This window comes from Acipenser ruthenus, chromosome 2 (assembly GCF_902713425.1).
Source record: "Acipenser ruthenus chromosome 2, fAciRut3.2 maternal haplotype, whole genome shotgun sequence".
NCBI lineage: Eukaryota > Metazoa > Chordata > Actinopteri > Acipenseriformes > Acipenseridae > Acipenser > Acipenser ruthenus.
In genome coordinates this window covers 103,287,478-103,303,823 of record NC_081190.1, presented here as the reverse complement: position 1 = coordinate 103,303,823, position 16,346 = coordinate 103,287,478, and the positions used below count along the sequence as shown (strand labels likewise).

At 37.5% G+C, this 16,346-nt stretch overlaps 1 protein-coding gene across 4 annotated transcripts in view; it reads right to left on the bottom strand.

The window, feature by feature from the left end:
* The window catches only part of LOC117408662 (uncharacterized), a 50,642-nt gene that overhangs the window by 16,248 nt on the left and 18,048 nt on the right, over positions 1-16,346 (bottom strand). For 2 of the 4 annotated variants that reach the window (XM_059005060.1, XM_034013859.3), the window contains exons 6-14: positions 15,908-16,015; positions 14,381-15,273; positions 8,854-8,902; positions 7,377-8,192; positions 5,807-5,883; positions 4,993-5,056; positions 4,670-4,735; positions 3,342-3,422; positions 792-944 (exon numbers count right to left, since the gene is read on the bottom strand). In XM_059005060.1, coding sequence (XP_058861043.1) covers positions 792-944; positions 3,342-3,422; positions 4,670-4,735; positions 4,993-5,056; positions 5,807-5,883; positions 7,377-8,192; positions 8,854-8,902; positions 14,381-15,273; positions 15,908-16,015 — 2,307 coding nt within the window. Of the gene's footprint in view, positions 1-764; positions 945-3,341; positions 3,423-4,669; positions 4,736-4,992; positions 5,057-5,806; positions 5,884-7,376; positions 8,193-8,853; positions 8,903-14,380; positions 15,274-15,907; positions 16,016-16,346 lie in introns of all 4 variants that reach the window. The other 2 variants (XM_034013857.3, XM_059005051.1) reach the window with 2 other exon arrangements.

Below are 16,346 nucleotides of genomic sequence, written 5' to 3'. Positions count from 1 at the left end.
ACACCATTTCAGCATCATCATTGTTCCATCGTGTATTGTAAAGAGAGTGAATAACAGGAACCACTTTAAGTTGCAATTTGTCATTTTTTAATTATTAATGCTAAAACTCTTAATTGGAAACTATATAGCTCAATACCAGAACAGTAACTATATGCAGAGATTCTTCATCTGAACGGCTCATTGGGATTCAATGGTCTTTTAAACACCACACACAGCTGGTTTTAGAATTACCTTTTGTCTGTCCCAAGAATATTTAGAAAGGTAAATGGGTATTTCAATGAAAAGGGCAACACAATAAAGTAAAGTTGAAATGTGACATCAATGTTCTTGTTGCAGAAGGTGGCTCTTCTACTGAAATTTATTGGAGAATGAAGACTAAATGCCTAGCCAGAAATACGTTGTGGAAAGGGGTTGCATGACAAGACAGTTATAGCATTGAGGACAAAGCATGAGAAGAGTAAGGAGATCATTGATGCATATTGGAAGTTTTGAGGGCAAACAAATGTGTATGGGGGGCGGGTGGGGTATTTTCACTCTTCATTTTAAACACAATGTCACTTACTGTGCTCATAATCCAGGATCATGAGACAATGGCTATTTGTACTGAATAATCGACTTTCACAAACCCTAATAAAAATTTCATTGGAGGACGGTGGTGAACACAGGCATTGTCTGGAGCTGTATCCTGTATAAAGATGCATTGCAAACATACACACACACACACAGTTGATGCAACAGTTATGATTTCAAGTAATTCTTCTTACTATGTTTATGGAGATGTATTGTGTTACCTCTAGCTCCAGAACCAGGTTCCTGCCGCTCTAATTCCATGTAATGAAGCTGTTTCTTTGAGGTTGGGCTGACAGGAATATTAACATAGGTAACTCCATCACCGCGGGGCCTGTCCGGCACAGGCAGATCCACTGGGTACGCAAACATGCCCCCTAGCAATGCATAAATAAGACAATAAATACCCAGAATTCCTTTTTTGGCACATAATATAAAAGGGAAAGCCGGAAAGAAACAATCACAGCGTATTTCAACAAGACAGACCAACATTTGCATTTTATTGAAGGAGTAATTATATACACAAAAAGCATACCGTTTTATGTTTGATTATTTGAATGGCAATCTTAAAGATGCTGTATATCATCTACATTTTATATACTCTTGTAATATATGCATAGTATTTTTGGTATTAGGTTCTGAATAATACAAGATATGTAGCCCAAGGCTACTCAGTCATGCACATTATACACATGGTGCGTGTTATGCATAGCGTGTGTTAAGTAAGGGAAAACACACATCAGGGTGTTCGTTGTTTTACATTAACATACAGCAGTTGGGTTGGAGGCACGAACCACAAAGCGAAGCCGAGTTCCTTCAACCAACAAAACCGTATGTTAATGCAACAACGCACAAGCCCTTGAAGGTGTTATCCCGCTTACAATACGGACACCATTTTATGTATTTTTTAAACCAAACACAAAAAAATTTCTCTCTATATATATTGTATTATATATCCTTCCACTTTGGAGAAAAAAGAATCCCTCAAGCAAGGTTCTCTATATCTAGCGGTAAGTGAGGTGATTTGAGGCGAGGTGATTTACACATTGATTTTAGAGTATACCAGATAGCTTCATCACGTAAGTGGCATAAGGGGATTTGGGTGAATTTTGGGATTACCGGACATGGCATTCATACCTCCATGGTGGCTTTCTTTATTTATTTAATTAATTAAATGCTTTGTGATTTTTGGCTTCTGCATTGTAGTTTAAGGATACGAATTATAGTCAATTTTCATCTAGTGACAACAAAGCTCTCAGGTTGAAACAGACACTGCCCTTTTCAGACTTTATATGCACCAGACCAGAGGGTGTGCTGCTGGAAAGAGCACTGGAGTTTCGTAGTTTCTCCAGGTAGTAACGCTTGGATGGTGAACTGCGGTGTCTTTGCCTCCTCCACTTTTAATTATCAACAAAAATACTCACTAAAGGCTAACACTGCGGATTATGTGGGCGCTGTTTACGTAGCGACTGAGACCAGCATGGAGGCCAACAAAGCTAGAAATTGAGAATTCTTGACCAGTTAAATTAAGCAGTGCTTAATTTGTAAAGAAAGGTGTGCCGGGGCACATGCAATGACAATAATACCATTCTTGAGAACCGCACATTTAAAATCATAACAAGTTTATTTGAGAGAGTATTGTACGCACTAGTGTTGGATGGGATGGGGGAGGGGGGTTTAACACCAACCCTAAATAAAATGTTATTAAGAAGTTGTAATAATCTGAAGCAGTGGTATTTCAAAATAACAGAAGCCCATTTTACTTTCGTCAAGTAGGCTACATTCCTTTTTTTTAAATGTACTGTTGTTCTTTATTTAAATTAATGTTCAGCTTTCATATTGAAGCTTGTTGTGTACTACTCATTCAATCAAACCAAGTAGTGTAGGAATTTGCTTGTATCGTTTTAGACATTTTTCAAATCAAGTAAGCTTATTTGTGTATAAAGTTGCAGTCCTTCATTCGCATCCTGTCAACTTTTGAAAAGACTCCTCAAGGCTGATTGCGGGGAGGTGAGCTGGAGAAGTGTATCAAAAGTACTTCAACAAACAAAGGGAAGGCATTTGGCCTATCGGTCCATGTCCGGTCAGTGCTGCCCTTGCTTCTGTGCACAAGGCTTCCCCAGTGTACAGTGCAAACATGCTTCCCCCACTTCACAAACATGCTTCCCCAGTGCACAGTGCAAACACGCTTCCCCCACTTCACAAACATGCTTCTCCAATGGACAGTGCAAACATGCTTCCCCAGTGCACAATGCAAACATGCTTCCCCCACCTCACAAACATGCTTCCCACACTTCACAAACATGCTTCCCACACTTCACAAACATGCTTCCCCCACTTCACAAACATGCTTCCCCAGTGCACAAAGCAAACATGCTTCCCCACCTCACAAACATGCTTCCCCAGTGCACAATGCAAACATGCTTCCCCCACCTCACAAACATGCTTCCCCAGTGCACAAAGCAAACATGCTTCCCCAACCTCACTTTCCCACAATCGCAGCCCTGAGGAGTCTTTTCAGAATTCGTTTTTTCCTTGAATAGTTAGTAAACATGAAAAAATAATGATCTAAGCAGAAACATCTATAGAGAATCATGCAGAACACACTTAATGATATAGGTAATGAATTACATATTAGGAAAATGTAGATGATATAATAAAGTATGGTATCCCTTTTGTAGTTAATTATACAACAATCAAAACCTAAATCAAATGAGAAACACTTCATGATCCCTTGAAATTTTACAAACAGGTATAAGCAAATATTTACTTACCATATTCTCCGAGAAGACCGAAGTCACATCTCTTTGGAGATTCAACCGCAGAGGCCATTAGCTCATAGGTTCCCCTTGGATCTAGAATACATTTGAACAGATTGCCTCACTATGACACTTATCCAACTAAAAGCAGCAATTTGTAACAATCTCCAGCTCTCAAAGGAAATCTTTGGTAGTTAAAAATGTTTAAAATAGGTTGTTTGGGGTTATAATATAGTGTAAGGGGAAATACATCTGCGTTTGAATGGTTTGTATATAGGAAGTAAAATGGATATGTGACAAAAAATGAGTAGTGGCTGTAAAGAAGTTTATACTGTGGAGTATGATGGGAGGTTAAAATAAAAGTGGCCACACAAATATGAGAGAATCATAGAATACAGCTGTGTACTAATGTGAAAGTGTGTGGTCTGTATCATTGATATTGCTACAGATTACAAATGTGAAAATCGGGTTACAGAGGTCGATGAGGTTTGTGCTACAAATACAGTACTGAATAATAAGAAGCTTTTTGCTTATTTGGGACTTTTTTCAGGTAAAAGATGCACATGTTTACTCAACAAAATCGCAGGGGCACTAATGTAAAAGTACACCATTGTTTTCCCTCTGTCTTTGACACCATTAGCTACAGCTATATGTCTCAGTGGGTCTGTCCAATGAAACACTTTAAACAAATGGATATTTAATTTAGGTACTGCCATCAGGTATGTGATGCACAGCCTGAAAATCAAAGCCTCACAAGCTGCCCTGAACTTTAAAGGGAAAATACGGCATAAACATGTACAGTTGCCATCAGATGTCACTAAGATAGGCATTAGAATTGTTTCCAAAACATTATTTGTAATATGCCGTGCCAGGAAATAATGCATTGATCTAATTTCTGGGCCTTTTAACTATAATGGTTTGTGCTGTCCGTGTAACATGTTGCATAATATTTAAGTATTAGCCTACAGCTAATGTCTGTGTCTTTTAAATGCACATTATTTACATACCATTTGCGAATCTGACAGAACATTTTTAAAACCCCACTTTGAAGACACTCTTTAATTGTGGTTGCTGTTGCCAGACTAGAAGAAGAACTTGATATGGACTGCTCAGTATTGGGTTGGCCCTATAAGCCTGGCTTAAGGGATAGAATGGACCACACCAACTGAGCCTGAATGTGAACCCCAAACACATGTACTGTATGAGATCGCCTTGGCAAACAAACAGCATACACACACTGGTGAGATACATGCCCATTTATATACTAATATGGCCAATCGAGCATGATTTTCTGTTGTTTACACTGAATAAATTTGAATGTAATCATCATATTAAATGCATACCTGCAAGTGAACTGTGCTCTCTGTGTGTCCTCAGCGTGCCAGAAGAACCTACTGAAATAGTAGCTCCTACAAGTGAAATAAAAAGAGATCATTAATGATACCTATAAAATCATTCAGGTGTATCGTGATTGCCAGGTTGCATGTGATATAAAATCAAATTACATAATATAAAATCTGAGATAAAAGCTACTTGTAACAAGTAAAACTGTACAATATAATTTTTTTATCTTAGTGTGTCATAGAAAATATAATACTAAAAAGAGTAGGTCTTCCATCTTCATAGAAGATTTTTATAAATCAGGGTCAGTTTGTTATTACGGTACCTTCTGTTTCATGGAAGATCTTTCGTTGTCCACAGCTTGCCATTAATTCACTTTTTTCATCTGACTGTAACACAGACATGAGATAAGGTTTACACGAGATAAGGGTTACACGAGATAAGGGTTACACGCACATTTAATGAAAGTGCATAAAACTACACATTCCATTTAAATCCTTTATATCCCCTTTCCTTACCTTTATAGGATATTTGCAGTCATTCTAAATGGTTCTGAGTTCTGTTACTCTAATATTAGATTTGTATGTATTTGTTTTTCTATATTGCACTCTATCTAACTAACTCGATTTATCCAGCTAATCATAACACATATACTCTCTTGTTATCACTTGTTTAGAACCAGTACTCTGTAGAGCCTCAGACCCTAATAATCTGCAGACTGGTCAAACTACCCATACCCATGCGAGTAATACCAGCCGTATAACTAAATGTGCGAAAGGAAACATGATTCACAGTAGCCATTCACTAGATTATGCTGGTTCTGACTCTTCTGTTGATCTTATTTTGACTGGTATAGTCTGTTTAAAGTCAAGCAGATCTGGATATCCACCCCTGAACTGAGGTCAAATCATTTCACACAGGCTCGGGACCAGAATGCAAACCACTTTAATCATCATGCAGATGCCCTCCAGAGCAACAGGAATCTAGAAACTCATTTTTGACATTGATTTCACTCAACCTACAATCCAGTCCAAAATCAGCATAAAAACATATTTTGCAAATGTCTGCTGGGTTGGACATCATTGCTTAAATATAAATCATTCTAGAGATAAAGTAATAATGAAGTAATGCAATCCTACCTCTGTTGACTTCTCTGTTCCCCGTCCCTCAGTCAGATCTGTTTTTCGTTTCTCATCTTTTCTCTTTGGTTTCTTATCTATTGTGGCACAAAGAATTAAAGAATAATGCTGTGAAAACCCCAAAAAACTGCCTCGAAAATGACTTATTTTAAATATCTAGTTTTATATTCCAACTGGAATGGGTCATCATTTCCAAAGATTGTTTTTAAATATGTAAATGTCAACAAAACAAAACAAAAAAAAAATTGGTGGTGTAACCACCACTACGTTGCTTTTAAATGAAAAGTTTTAAACCAGGATCCTAATATACAAAGTCTATTGTTCTGACATATAGCCAATTTTTGTTAGAGTTTTTAATCTGATGAAACAGATGTCTAGTATGGTGTTTAACGTGGCGGGAGAGAAAGTAGACTATATATATGGTAGAAATCCAGTTCCTACCCCCAATAACCAAGAGGACTTGAGCTGGGATGGTATTATGTGTATGGCAGTGAAATGACTTTTAGCCTCATTATGTGACCAATTGGTATACCCCAAAGAAGTGTAATAGTTCATCTCATTTAATTTAATATTTACTATTAGTACTGTTCTTGTGCGTCATTGGCATTAGTAGTTTAAAAAACATCAAGAGGCCTCAGATCTTCGTGACTTAATATAAAGATAGTCATTCAAAGATTGCTAGGTGTAGTATGAAATGTAGTGTGGGATGATTAAACTGTTTGGTCCAGGATATTGCCTTCCGGACCAGCAGGAGCAGCCCTCAGCTGAGGTGGGACCTCCGACATCGGTCAGACAGAATACCACTGACCCCACCAAGAAGGGAGATTCAGGCGGGGGAGAAAGACTTTCAGAACATATGATATAAAACATGGGTCCCAATTTCATACAGCAGGAGATCTAAATATTGCCAGTGTAAATTATTTTTGGACCTTTGTGTATCAGGGTTATTAGGTCCAAACATCTGCAACAGTGCATGTAAGTCTGTATGTAAGTATATTTGATAGCCCAATTTAGATCTGCCACTCTTTATTAATATAAAGTACATTTTCTGAAAATGTCATATATTATAAAAGACATTTTACAGTACAAGCTAGACAGAAATAAATGGATGTTGTTTAGCAGAACATGTTTGTGACACTTACCATCTGCCCAGATAAAAACATTTATATGCTCTTGGCATAGATTTTCACATTTCATTTGGCAATTGTGTTACGCAATAGTGTAGATAAGGTATACAATAAAACCAAGACTGCTTGTTAGCATTTACTACAAAAACCCTCAATTCCAAAATTATATATAGTACATATATGAGATATAACACTATAGGAGAAAAATGACAAATAAAGATGACACACATAGGAATAGAAAAGGTCAGGGTTTTTTTATTAAAGCACTGAAAGTTCAAAGAGGCAGACATTAATATTGAGAAGAATCTTGGAAAGCCAAAGAAAGAGTTGTGGACAATAGAATATACACAGACAGAAGGAATTAGTCTGAGAAGGGCAGAAAGTCAAGGGACACATGTAAGGAGAAGGTAGCTGGCTGTGGCACCTAGGGAGATAGTTCTTACCTTCTTCAGTCTCTGTGTCATTACTGACCTCCTGCTTTGGATCATCACTTTCAGGAGGCTGTGAATATGGATGTGTCCCAGATGAATTCATTAGTACTTTGGTAACCGGCACTGCATTTGGATCCTTTAAGTCCTTCTCTTTCTCTCCTGAGAGTGACTCTGTAGGGTCTACTGTTTTCAGAATGTGAAGTGGCTTCTGTAAACGTGCAGCATTTTGCCTAGGGGTGGCAGTAGATGAATTTACTTCAGGTGCATCAAAATCCACTTTACTGGCCTCTTTAGTAGAGGAGTAATCTTGATTCTCAATATCATTGTGCATGTCTGGCAACTGTTCCTTCTTTGAAGAAGTTAAGGTTTTTGTAACGTCTGTTTTGGATAAGGGTAGATATCTTAGGGTTGATGCCATGGGTTCATATAGGTGTTGTCCACAAGTCTTTGGATTTGAGTTAACAAGTGTGCAATAATTGCTGCACATACCTGAGGAGATGCTGAAATGCTTACCATCTCTCTGCTGGTTTTTGTTCAAGATATTTTTAAACTTGTCAGGAGTTGATCCTGCATCTACATAGTGCTTGTCATGGTCCTTATAAGCAGTGTTCTGTTCCATGGTTCTGTCGTGTTCTGGATCTATCTTGCGTGAGCTTTTGGCTTCCCAAATGGCTTCATAAATACCCTCTTCACGAGTTCTTTCGGGTCCTTCTGTGCTTTCTCTATTGTCATCGCTGCTATTTTCATTCTCCTCGGCACTGGCACATTCCAGAGAGTGGTACAAAGACATGCCGCAGTTTTTATCGGATGTGTCACATTTAGATCCTGCTTTAGGATATACAAACTGGAATCTTAATGCGCACTCTAATAATAAAATTGCTTTTATATTGTAACATTTTTGCAACAAACATTATTCAAGGGAAGAAACACTTATCAAAATGAGGTAGCTAGAATCTGTGTAGGGTTTTTAAACACGCTAAATAAAAAAAGAGATACTGTAGGTAATCCTCAGATTGGTATTGTTATATCATGGCTCACAATGCTTTCTTGCAACTGTTTACAAGGTTTATAAAGTTCACTTGGACATTATCTTTTTTCTGCAGATGGGTAATAATGACCACTCTCTGTGTATATTTATTGAGACCCTTGTGTTTAATCCGGGTTGTTGTCTATTCATTTGTTTTATGTGTAGAGGTTTCTGTTGCCTGCCAGTGAAAAGTTTCTCAGCAGACCTCATTTGCAAGAAATAATGACCAAATTAAATAAAGTGCACAAACATAACAGAGTGGTTTGTGTCTGCAGAGCATATACTGCAGATAAACCACACAATGCATTAACCATTAAATACAAGTAATGAGCATGAAAAAGAAATATAAAATGCCAGGTTTCACTGCTCAGTGGAAAGTGTATAGATGGCTATATAGTGAACCAGAGCATACGGTCAGTCCAATGTTTTATTAGGAAGTTCTTATTGTGAACACACACTTACCTGGTACAGCTGGTATGGTTAAGACTCCTGAATGTGACAGTGTTGTTCCCTTGATAAGAGATAAAACATTACATTCAGTATAATTCCTGTTTACTTACAAAGTATCATGCAATAAAAACCATCATATTGTACAGTGTATGTCATCATTACCTTTGTGTTGAGTATGATTATGTTTAATTGCTTTAATATTGCTTGCAATCACAACAGCGAATTTAAATGGTGTAGAAGAACAGTTTTATATATTATTATTTCTGTATTATTTGTTAAAGTAAACTTTCACACACAAAACAATCATAATGAGCTGAATAATATTTCTGGAATATGAACATTTCCTATGTTGAACACAGAAACCCTGCCTAAACTAGAAAACAAAAAGTTACTTTAAGGGTTGCTTAGTGCATCCAAATTGTTTGTTACTACAGTCACTAAACTGGTGCAAAAGCATACTATAAAATCTGACTGCCGGTTAGTGTTTACAGCTTCTACAGTAATGCCTGAAAAAAAAAAAAAACCTAAACCCTGATTAATGTAAACAAGAAGCGCATTGAAGACAAAACAATCCCGTTGGCTATTATCACAAGAACATGCTCTGTAATGGTCTATATAAAGGTCCTGTGCATCTTCTTTTCATGATGTCTTTATGGGACTGCACAAAGACTGAAGGACAGGTCCTCCTATGCAACCTTCTCGGTTTCTAGTGTTGCTTTACAGATTATAAAATTTTTAATGACCGTCATGGAGATTCTTAACTGGCAGATAATGACCCGTGGGGGTGGTTGGACACAAAGCAACAAACCTGCAGGTCATTTATCTATATTTCCTATAGGAAAATGGAAAGACTTTACTAAAACTTACAAAGCAGCTTAGACATTTTCAATGGTATGGCTATCGCATGTAAAACAGGCATTTTTTTTTTGTTTAATGTTTTTTTATTTATTTTTTATTTTTTATTTTAAAGATTTACCCATTGAGACCGAGGCCTCATTTACAAGGGGCCCTGTTAGACAATAAAACAATTACAATACAAGCAACACAATAAATACTGTCGGCGACAAAAAAGAACACCACAAATAAGACACATCTGTGCGTTAATGTGGACTAAAGGAAAAACAACGGCAAGAAGCTCTAAGCAATTCCCAAATATGATCTTTAGAGCCAGAAAAGGAGAGATTGTCAAATTCCATCTTCACACTATAAGTAAAAGAATTCCACATTTTTGTGAGCTGAAATGTGAAAGATAGTTCTCCCAAAAGTGTGTGAAACCCTGGGACTGCCAAATTAACAGAATCCTAAGAGTGTAAACTATAGCCAGTGTTAATCCTCTCCACCAGAACATTCAGATAAGGAGGTACCAAACCTTCAAGCACCAATAAAAAATCCTGCGATGTGTCAATGAGAGCCAGCCTAGTTGTATATACATCTAACAATGGTGTGACAATCTAGAACAGAATCTGCTGCATGAATTATATTACATCCAATTTGTGTAAAGACTGCTTGGAAGCAAATTGGTAGATACAGTCACCATAATCTAGGATAGGAAGAATATTATTATTATTATTTATTTCTTAGCAGACGCCCTTATCCAGGGCGACTTACAATTGTTACAAGATATCACATTATACATTATTTCACATTATACATATATCACATTATTTTTACATACAATTACCCATTTATACAGTTGGGTTTTTACTGGAGCAATCTAGGTAAAGTACCTTGCTCAAGGGTACAACAGCAGTGTCCCCCACTGGGGATTGAACCCACAACCCTCCGGTCAAGAGTCCAGAGCCCTAACCACTACTCCACACTGCTGCCCTGTCACTAACTTTCGTCTGCTAGACTGAAAAAAAACCCTTCTTCCTAAAAAGGAAACCTAATTTAGGTCCTAATTTTGAAGCCAATGTAATAATATGATGTATGTATAGGAAGAAACTTTATTCAGTAGCTCTCCATGCAATGTAACAATAACCCAGGACAGATTTCTAATCTTCCTCCTATTAGAACAGAGCAGCATTGTTTGTGTCTTGAAATCGTTTTTGCTGTACAATATCAAATGCAGTTAGTTTTTCTTTTATAAAACCACCATCTGGATAAATATGGTGTCGGCACCATATTACTTTCTGATCGGGTTCAGATAACGAAGACGGTAAGATAAGTTTAGTGGTTTCGGATCAGATCATAAAGACTCTGTAAAGAGGGCCGTCTGCTAAGAAATAAATAATATTATTTGTTTATTTAGCAGACGCCTTTATCCAAGGCGACTTACAGAGACTAGGGTGTGTGAACTATGCATCAGCTGCAGAGTCACTTACAACTACGTCTCACCCGAAAGACGGAGCACAAGGAGGTTAAGTGACTTGCTCAGGGTCACACAGAGTCAGTGGCTGAGCCGGGATTTGAACCGGGGATCTTCTGGTTACATGCCCTTTTCTTTAACCACTGGACCACACAGAGATTACGTAAAGCCCTTTATTTCATTGGACCGAAAATGTCACACGTTTATATATTTTTTAAATGTAGCGACTTATTCTAGCTTTTTCACATACAAATGTGGGTTTCCATAATATGGTTTTGCAGTGGACACTGCAGTTTAATGTTTGTTTTGTGAAAAGATTTGAAATGACAAAACAATTACATTTCACCAGTCATTAAATATGTTAACTGCGCTTCTTGATTCTTTATCGTAACTGTGTGCTGTGTCTACCTTTGAATTTCAAGCATGTCTAAGTGTAAATGTAATCTATCTACCTAATGTTAAAAATACTGCAACTGTACTTTACCTAGATTGCTCCAATAAAAACCCAACTGTATAAATGGGTAATTGTATGTAAAAAAATAATGTAATTGTGTGTAAAAATAATGTGATATCTTGTAACAATTGTAAGTCGCCCTGGATAGGGCATCTTCTAAGAAATAAATGATAATAATAATGCCTGTAATTTCGCCCTGCCTGAGTCAACGGCCCCCTCATACTATTGCCTTAACAACAACTTTACACCCCCTGGGAATTGACTCTACAGAATCCAGGTAAGTGAATCCAATTAATAGGGCTGGAGTGGAACAAGATTCATCTGAATCCAGTTAATAAAGTATTGCTTTTGTTCTGTCCAGCTAATTACTTCAATTAATAATCTCCCTCCACAATTCCTACAGGGAAAAAAAAAAAAAAAAAAAAACACTGAATTGGGCTATTTGTCACTAATGGCACCCCATAAAATGTAGATATTATTTGTTTATTTTATTGCATGATAACTTGCAATAAATTGTAACTTTCCAGTTCGTGGTTTCTCTTACACAGTACCAAAATCAAACAATTCTTGAAATTTAAGGTGCCACAAAATGGTAGCAGAGATATAATACAAAGATGTTTCACCTTTTGGGAGCAAACTGAATTTGCAATTTCCAAGAATCAGACCAACCTTTACTGAAATAAAAGAAGGGACTGAAACTACATCAACGACAGTGTTAACAGCACAGAAACAAGGAAGGGAAGAAAATATGTATTTTATAATTTATTAAGTGAAATATCTTGCCCAGATATTTGCAAATTCAGAAGCATATAGAAGCCTACAAGCCCTTTATTGTTGTTGTGGGTAGACTATATGCAAGACTGCTTTTACGTTTTAGGCTATAAATAGGTTTAAAGGTATTCAGGTATATTTGCAATTATCCTTATAGTCCTACTGCAGGTTGTAATGGGTTTTCATTATTCATTCTGTTATATAATAGGCTACATTATATGTGTGTAACTGACCCTGGAATGCATGAATCACGATTTATCGGCAACATATATATATATATATATTTAAAAGCACAGTTTACATTGAATGTTTGTTTTCTTTATTATCTGATCTGTACGAAAAAAGAACGCGAAAAAAATCAATGACATTTTGTTTTTGCTGCTCATCACTCAAGCAATGGCTGAAGTTGAATAGCCTACAGTTGGATGGTTCCAATATTTCAATCAAATAAATACATATATCTGTAAACACTAACAATTACTATCTCAGCTAAATATGTTTTATATGAAACTACCCTGCAATGCAAGGATTGTATTCATTCTAATGTTACTCGCCATTGTGTAAACAAGTATTCTACTGCTGATGTACTAGACCCACATGACTTGGCTTGATGCCTGACTGTACTGTCAGATTTACAATGGCTTTAGACAGACATGCTGTATTGTTAAAGTTTCTTAAAGTTAGAACACACAGCTGACAAAATGGTAGCATTTCAAATATAAAACACTACTTCAGTGATAAAACCCTAGAACACAGAATTACTGCTACTTCGAGAAATGTTATTAGATTGAACAACCACAGAAAATATTCTTTTTTTGTACAAAAATCTAATGGCATGCTGCTACATTTAGTACTAGTACAATAATGCTTCAAGCCAAATTGAATGGCCATTTAATGGAGAAAATACTTAAATGTAATGCATGAAATCTGAGGCATTTCTAAGAAATGTAAGAACAAAATGTGATATTGCTGCAGTTGGTGAGGATGTGATAATACTGGGCAAGTCAAACAAAAAGGTGATGATTCATACAGAACAAGATCATTACCAAGAGCAGATCTTCACTTACAGAAAGCAATATGCTACCCACCGTGGTAGGGTGAGTAACACAACCGTATTACTAGTATTAAGGGTTTTAAAGTGTAGTTTTGTATATTGGGAAAAGCTAATAAGCAAACTAATTGTGGAATATAAATGGTTTAAAATAGTTTACTGTAGTTTCTTTGATTAATTATTTAGTTAATATTGTAGAATTAATTGACTATTATCATACTGGACTAATAAAAAATATAGCCTAAAGATTGGGAATGGTTCTTTGATGTTTGATTGTCATAGTGGAAGCTTTTATTTGATTGAGGCAGCAAAGGGAAAGGCCAGCATTTATTACAGGTCAACTTGTGTGTGTGTGTGTCAAGTATATTGATTTATGGCATACAGAAGTAGCTACATGAAGGGCAACTCTAATCATGTAAATGCCCTGGGAGTTTTTGACTCATTGGTGGTAAATAATTAGAATTTTAAATACATTACTATCCTGACTTGAAGCAGTGAGCTACGTTATCTCCAAATGAAAAGCAAATTGGACTTTCAATTAAGTTTCTGTCTGTTGCTGTTAACCTCGGACATGACATAATTCTACAAAAGCTCAATAAGGAAAAGGACTGAAGTGTTCAGGGTTACATGTCTTGGGGGGTCAGAAAATGCAGCAATTTGCTGCAAAAGGAAAATGGTTTTCAAACCTTAAGTAGAGAATGATTGCTAAAATAATCCTGGCAAAAAAAAGGTATTAAAAATAAAAACGTAATCATGTTTAGGATTTCTTTTAAGAAGAGATTCGCAATGCAATTTGAAAATAAGCTGCGAAAACGAACCCATTTCATTAATGATATTCAAGTCGGCTTTGTATGACTAATTGCGACTAAGTGTATGTTTTTGTCTTGGTGAAATAAAGCATTCCAAGTTACCTTTAAAATATATATGTAAATAAATAACACTATAATTACTGTACCTTTAGTCCTCCGCAGACTGGACATACAGTAAACAGAGCTCTTGTAACTCCCGGTTGAGGGCTGTATATTTCACAAGGGTCTGTAGAGACATCAGCAGATGGCGCCACCTCGCTACTTTTGCATTCAAGCATCTCTCCTTGTTGCTTTGCAACTGACCACCTTGGAACGTAATCCACATACGTCTCATCCGAGTCTCTGGTGCTTCCGTAATCAGAAAGTGCTGCAGCCAATCCCCTGTCTGGCCTTTGCGCAGGCACAGCCACGTTAGTGTCTGTAGCACTTTGAAGTAGAGTTGAGGTGCCCTGGTCCTTTAGTAGCGTGGAAACCGAACTCTTGCATTGCACTTCCCTGGCAGTAGCTGCCTGTAATAAACTCCTAGGTGTGTCGTACAGATGCTTCAGAGAGCTGGGAACCTGATACTCGGAGCCCACAGCCCTTGGATGCTCACCGTGCTGGCAAGTGCACAAATTCTGATCTGAAGCAAAGTTCAGCGGCAGGCTAAGCAAGGATCCAAACTCATCTGCGTGGCAGATATCCAGACTGCCAGCATAGGAAGAGAAGCTTCCAGAGTAAGAGGAGTGACTTCCAGTCGCAATCCCACTGTCCGAAGAACTCTGGCGGACGATTTCGTGCGGTTTCCTCGGCCGGGGGGGCTTAGGCGGTGGCCTAGAGCCACGCATGACCTCAGCGTACATTTTTTCCTCCCCAGGATGCATGCTTTTCACTGCTGCAAGTTCATGACTCTCCATGGAGGCACTTCCCAGGGAAGGTTCCGGCCACATTGCCAACCGGCTCCCAATGCTCGTGTCCGAGTGACTGGTGTCAGACGAAGAGCTGGACAGGCTTCTATCGTCTCCCAGTGCTACAGACGCACCATAACTGGAAGTAGATGCTAGAAAACAGAATTACAAGTGTGTCAACAGGAGCAAGTAACTGTATTTCTGTCAGGACAATCTTGCGTTAAATAACCACTTTTATTAAAACACAAATCTTATAGGTTTCCAAAAACATTGACCCAACAATGGGTGAAGAAAAATAAGTAGAGTACAGCCTCATCCTTCGGAGCATCCTGGTGCCGCCAGCTAAAAAACGAACAATAAAATAATAAAGCTATGCAACGTGTTCATCCCGGTGAACAATTAGGCAGAGGAGCATTGTACACTCCCCACCACCTCTCCCTCTCCAGACAAGGCTAGGAGTGAGGTGGTGGTGGTTGGGGAGGAGGTGGCAATTCGAAAGTACGGCAAGACTGAGTTTGCGAAATTGCTTTATATACCTTATAGGTTAATGGGAACTTGTCAGTAATAGGCTTGTAGATTAACCAATGAAGGTACTAGGCACTTGTACTATAGAGTTCCTGCCTGAAAATCTCTCAAACTCTATAATATTACCTGTCTGTCCCTCACTGTTCACAGTTATACAATTCCAAAACAACAATGTTTAACAACAGAACTACACAGAATTAATTTTTTTTTGTCATTCACTTTGCAAATTGGTGCAGTATGTATTTGGTTGGTATTGCCTACCTGTGCTGCTCTGCCGACTCGAGTGAGACAGAAGGCTAAGGCGCTTCTCCAACTCCAGTGTTTCATGGGTGACTCTGTCCTCCATGTTCGCAGGGTTTGCATTAGGATCTGAAGCCAAAAAGATTGATGAAAAATCAATTCTAAACCAAAGTGTATCGTATTCTGAATTCAAGGTATACAGTAAGCCCGTCCCCTTTAATAATTAATTTTTAATGCAGCAAATATACAAAAAAAGGAACAAAAGGGACACCAATTGCCAAGGAAAAGCATTGTTACATTTCTGATGTTTCTATGAGAGAATTGCTTGAAGGATATCCCAAGGTTAATACATTCTCTTTTTTTTTTTACAAAGATACAAAACAATATGTGATTTATTTCACAATTGTATATTCTGGAGGAGTGATGGGGAAACATAAAATGGCTTAAAATCATCCTGAGT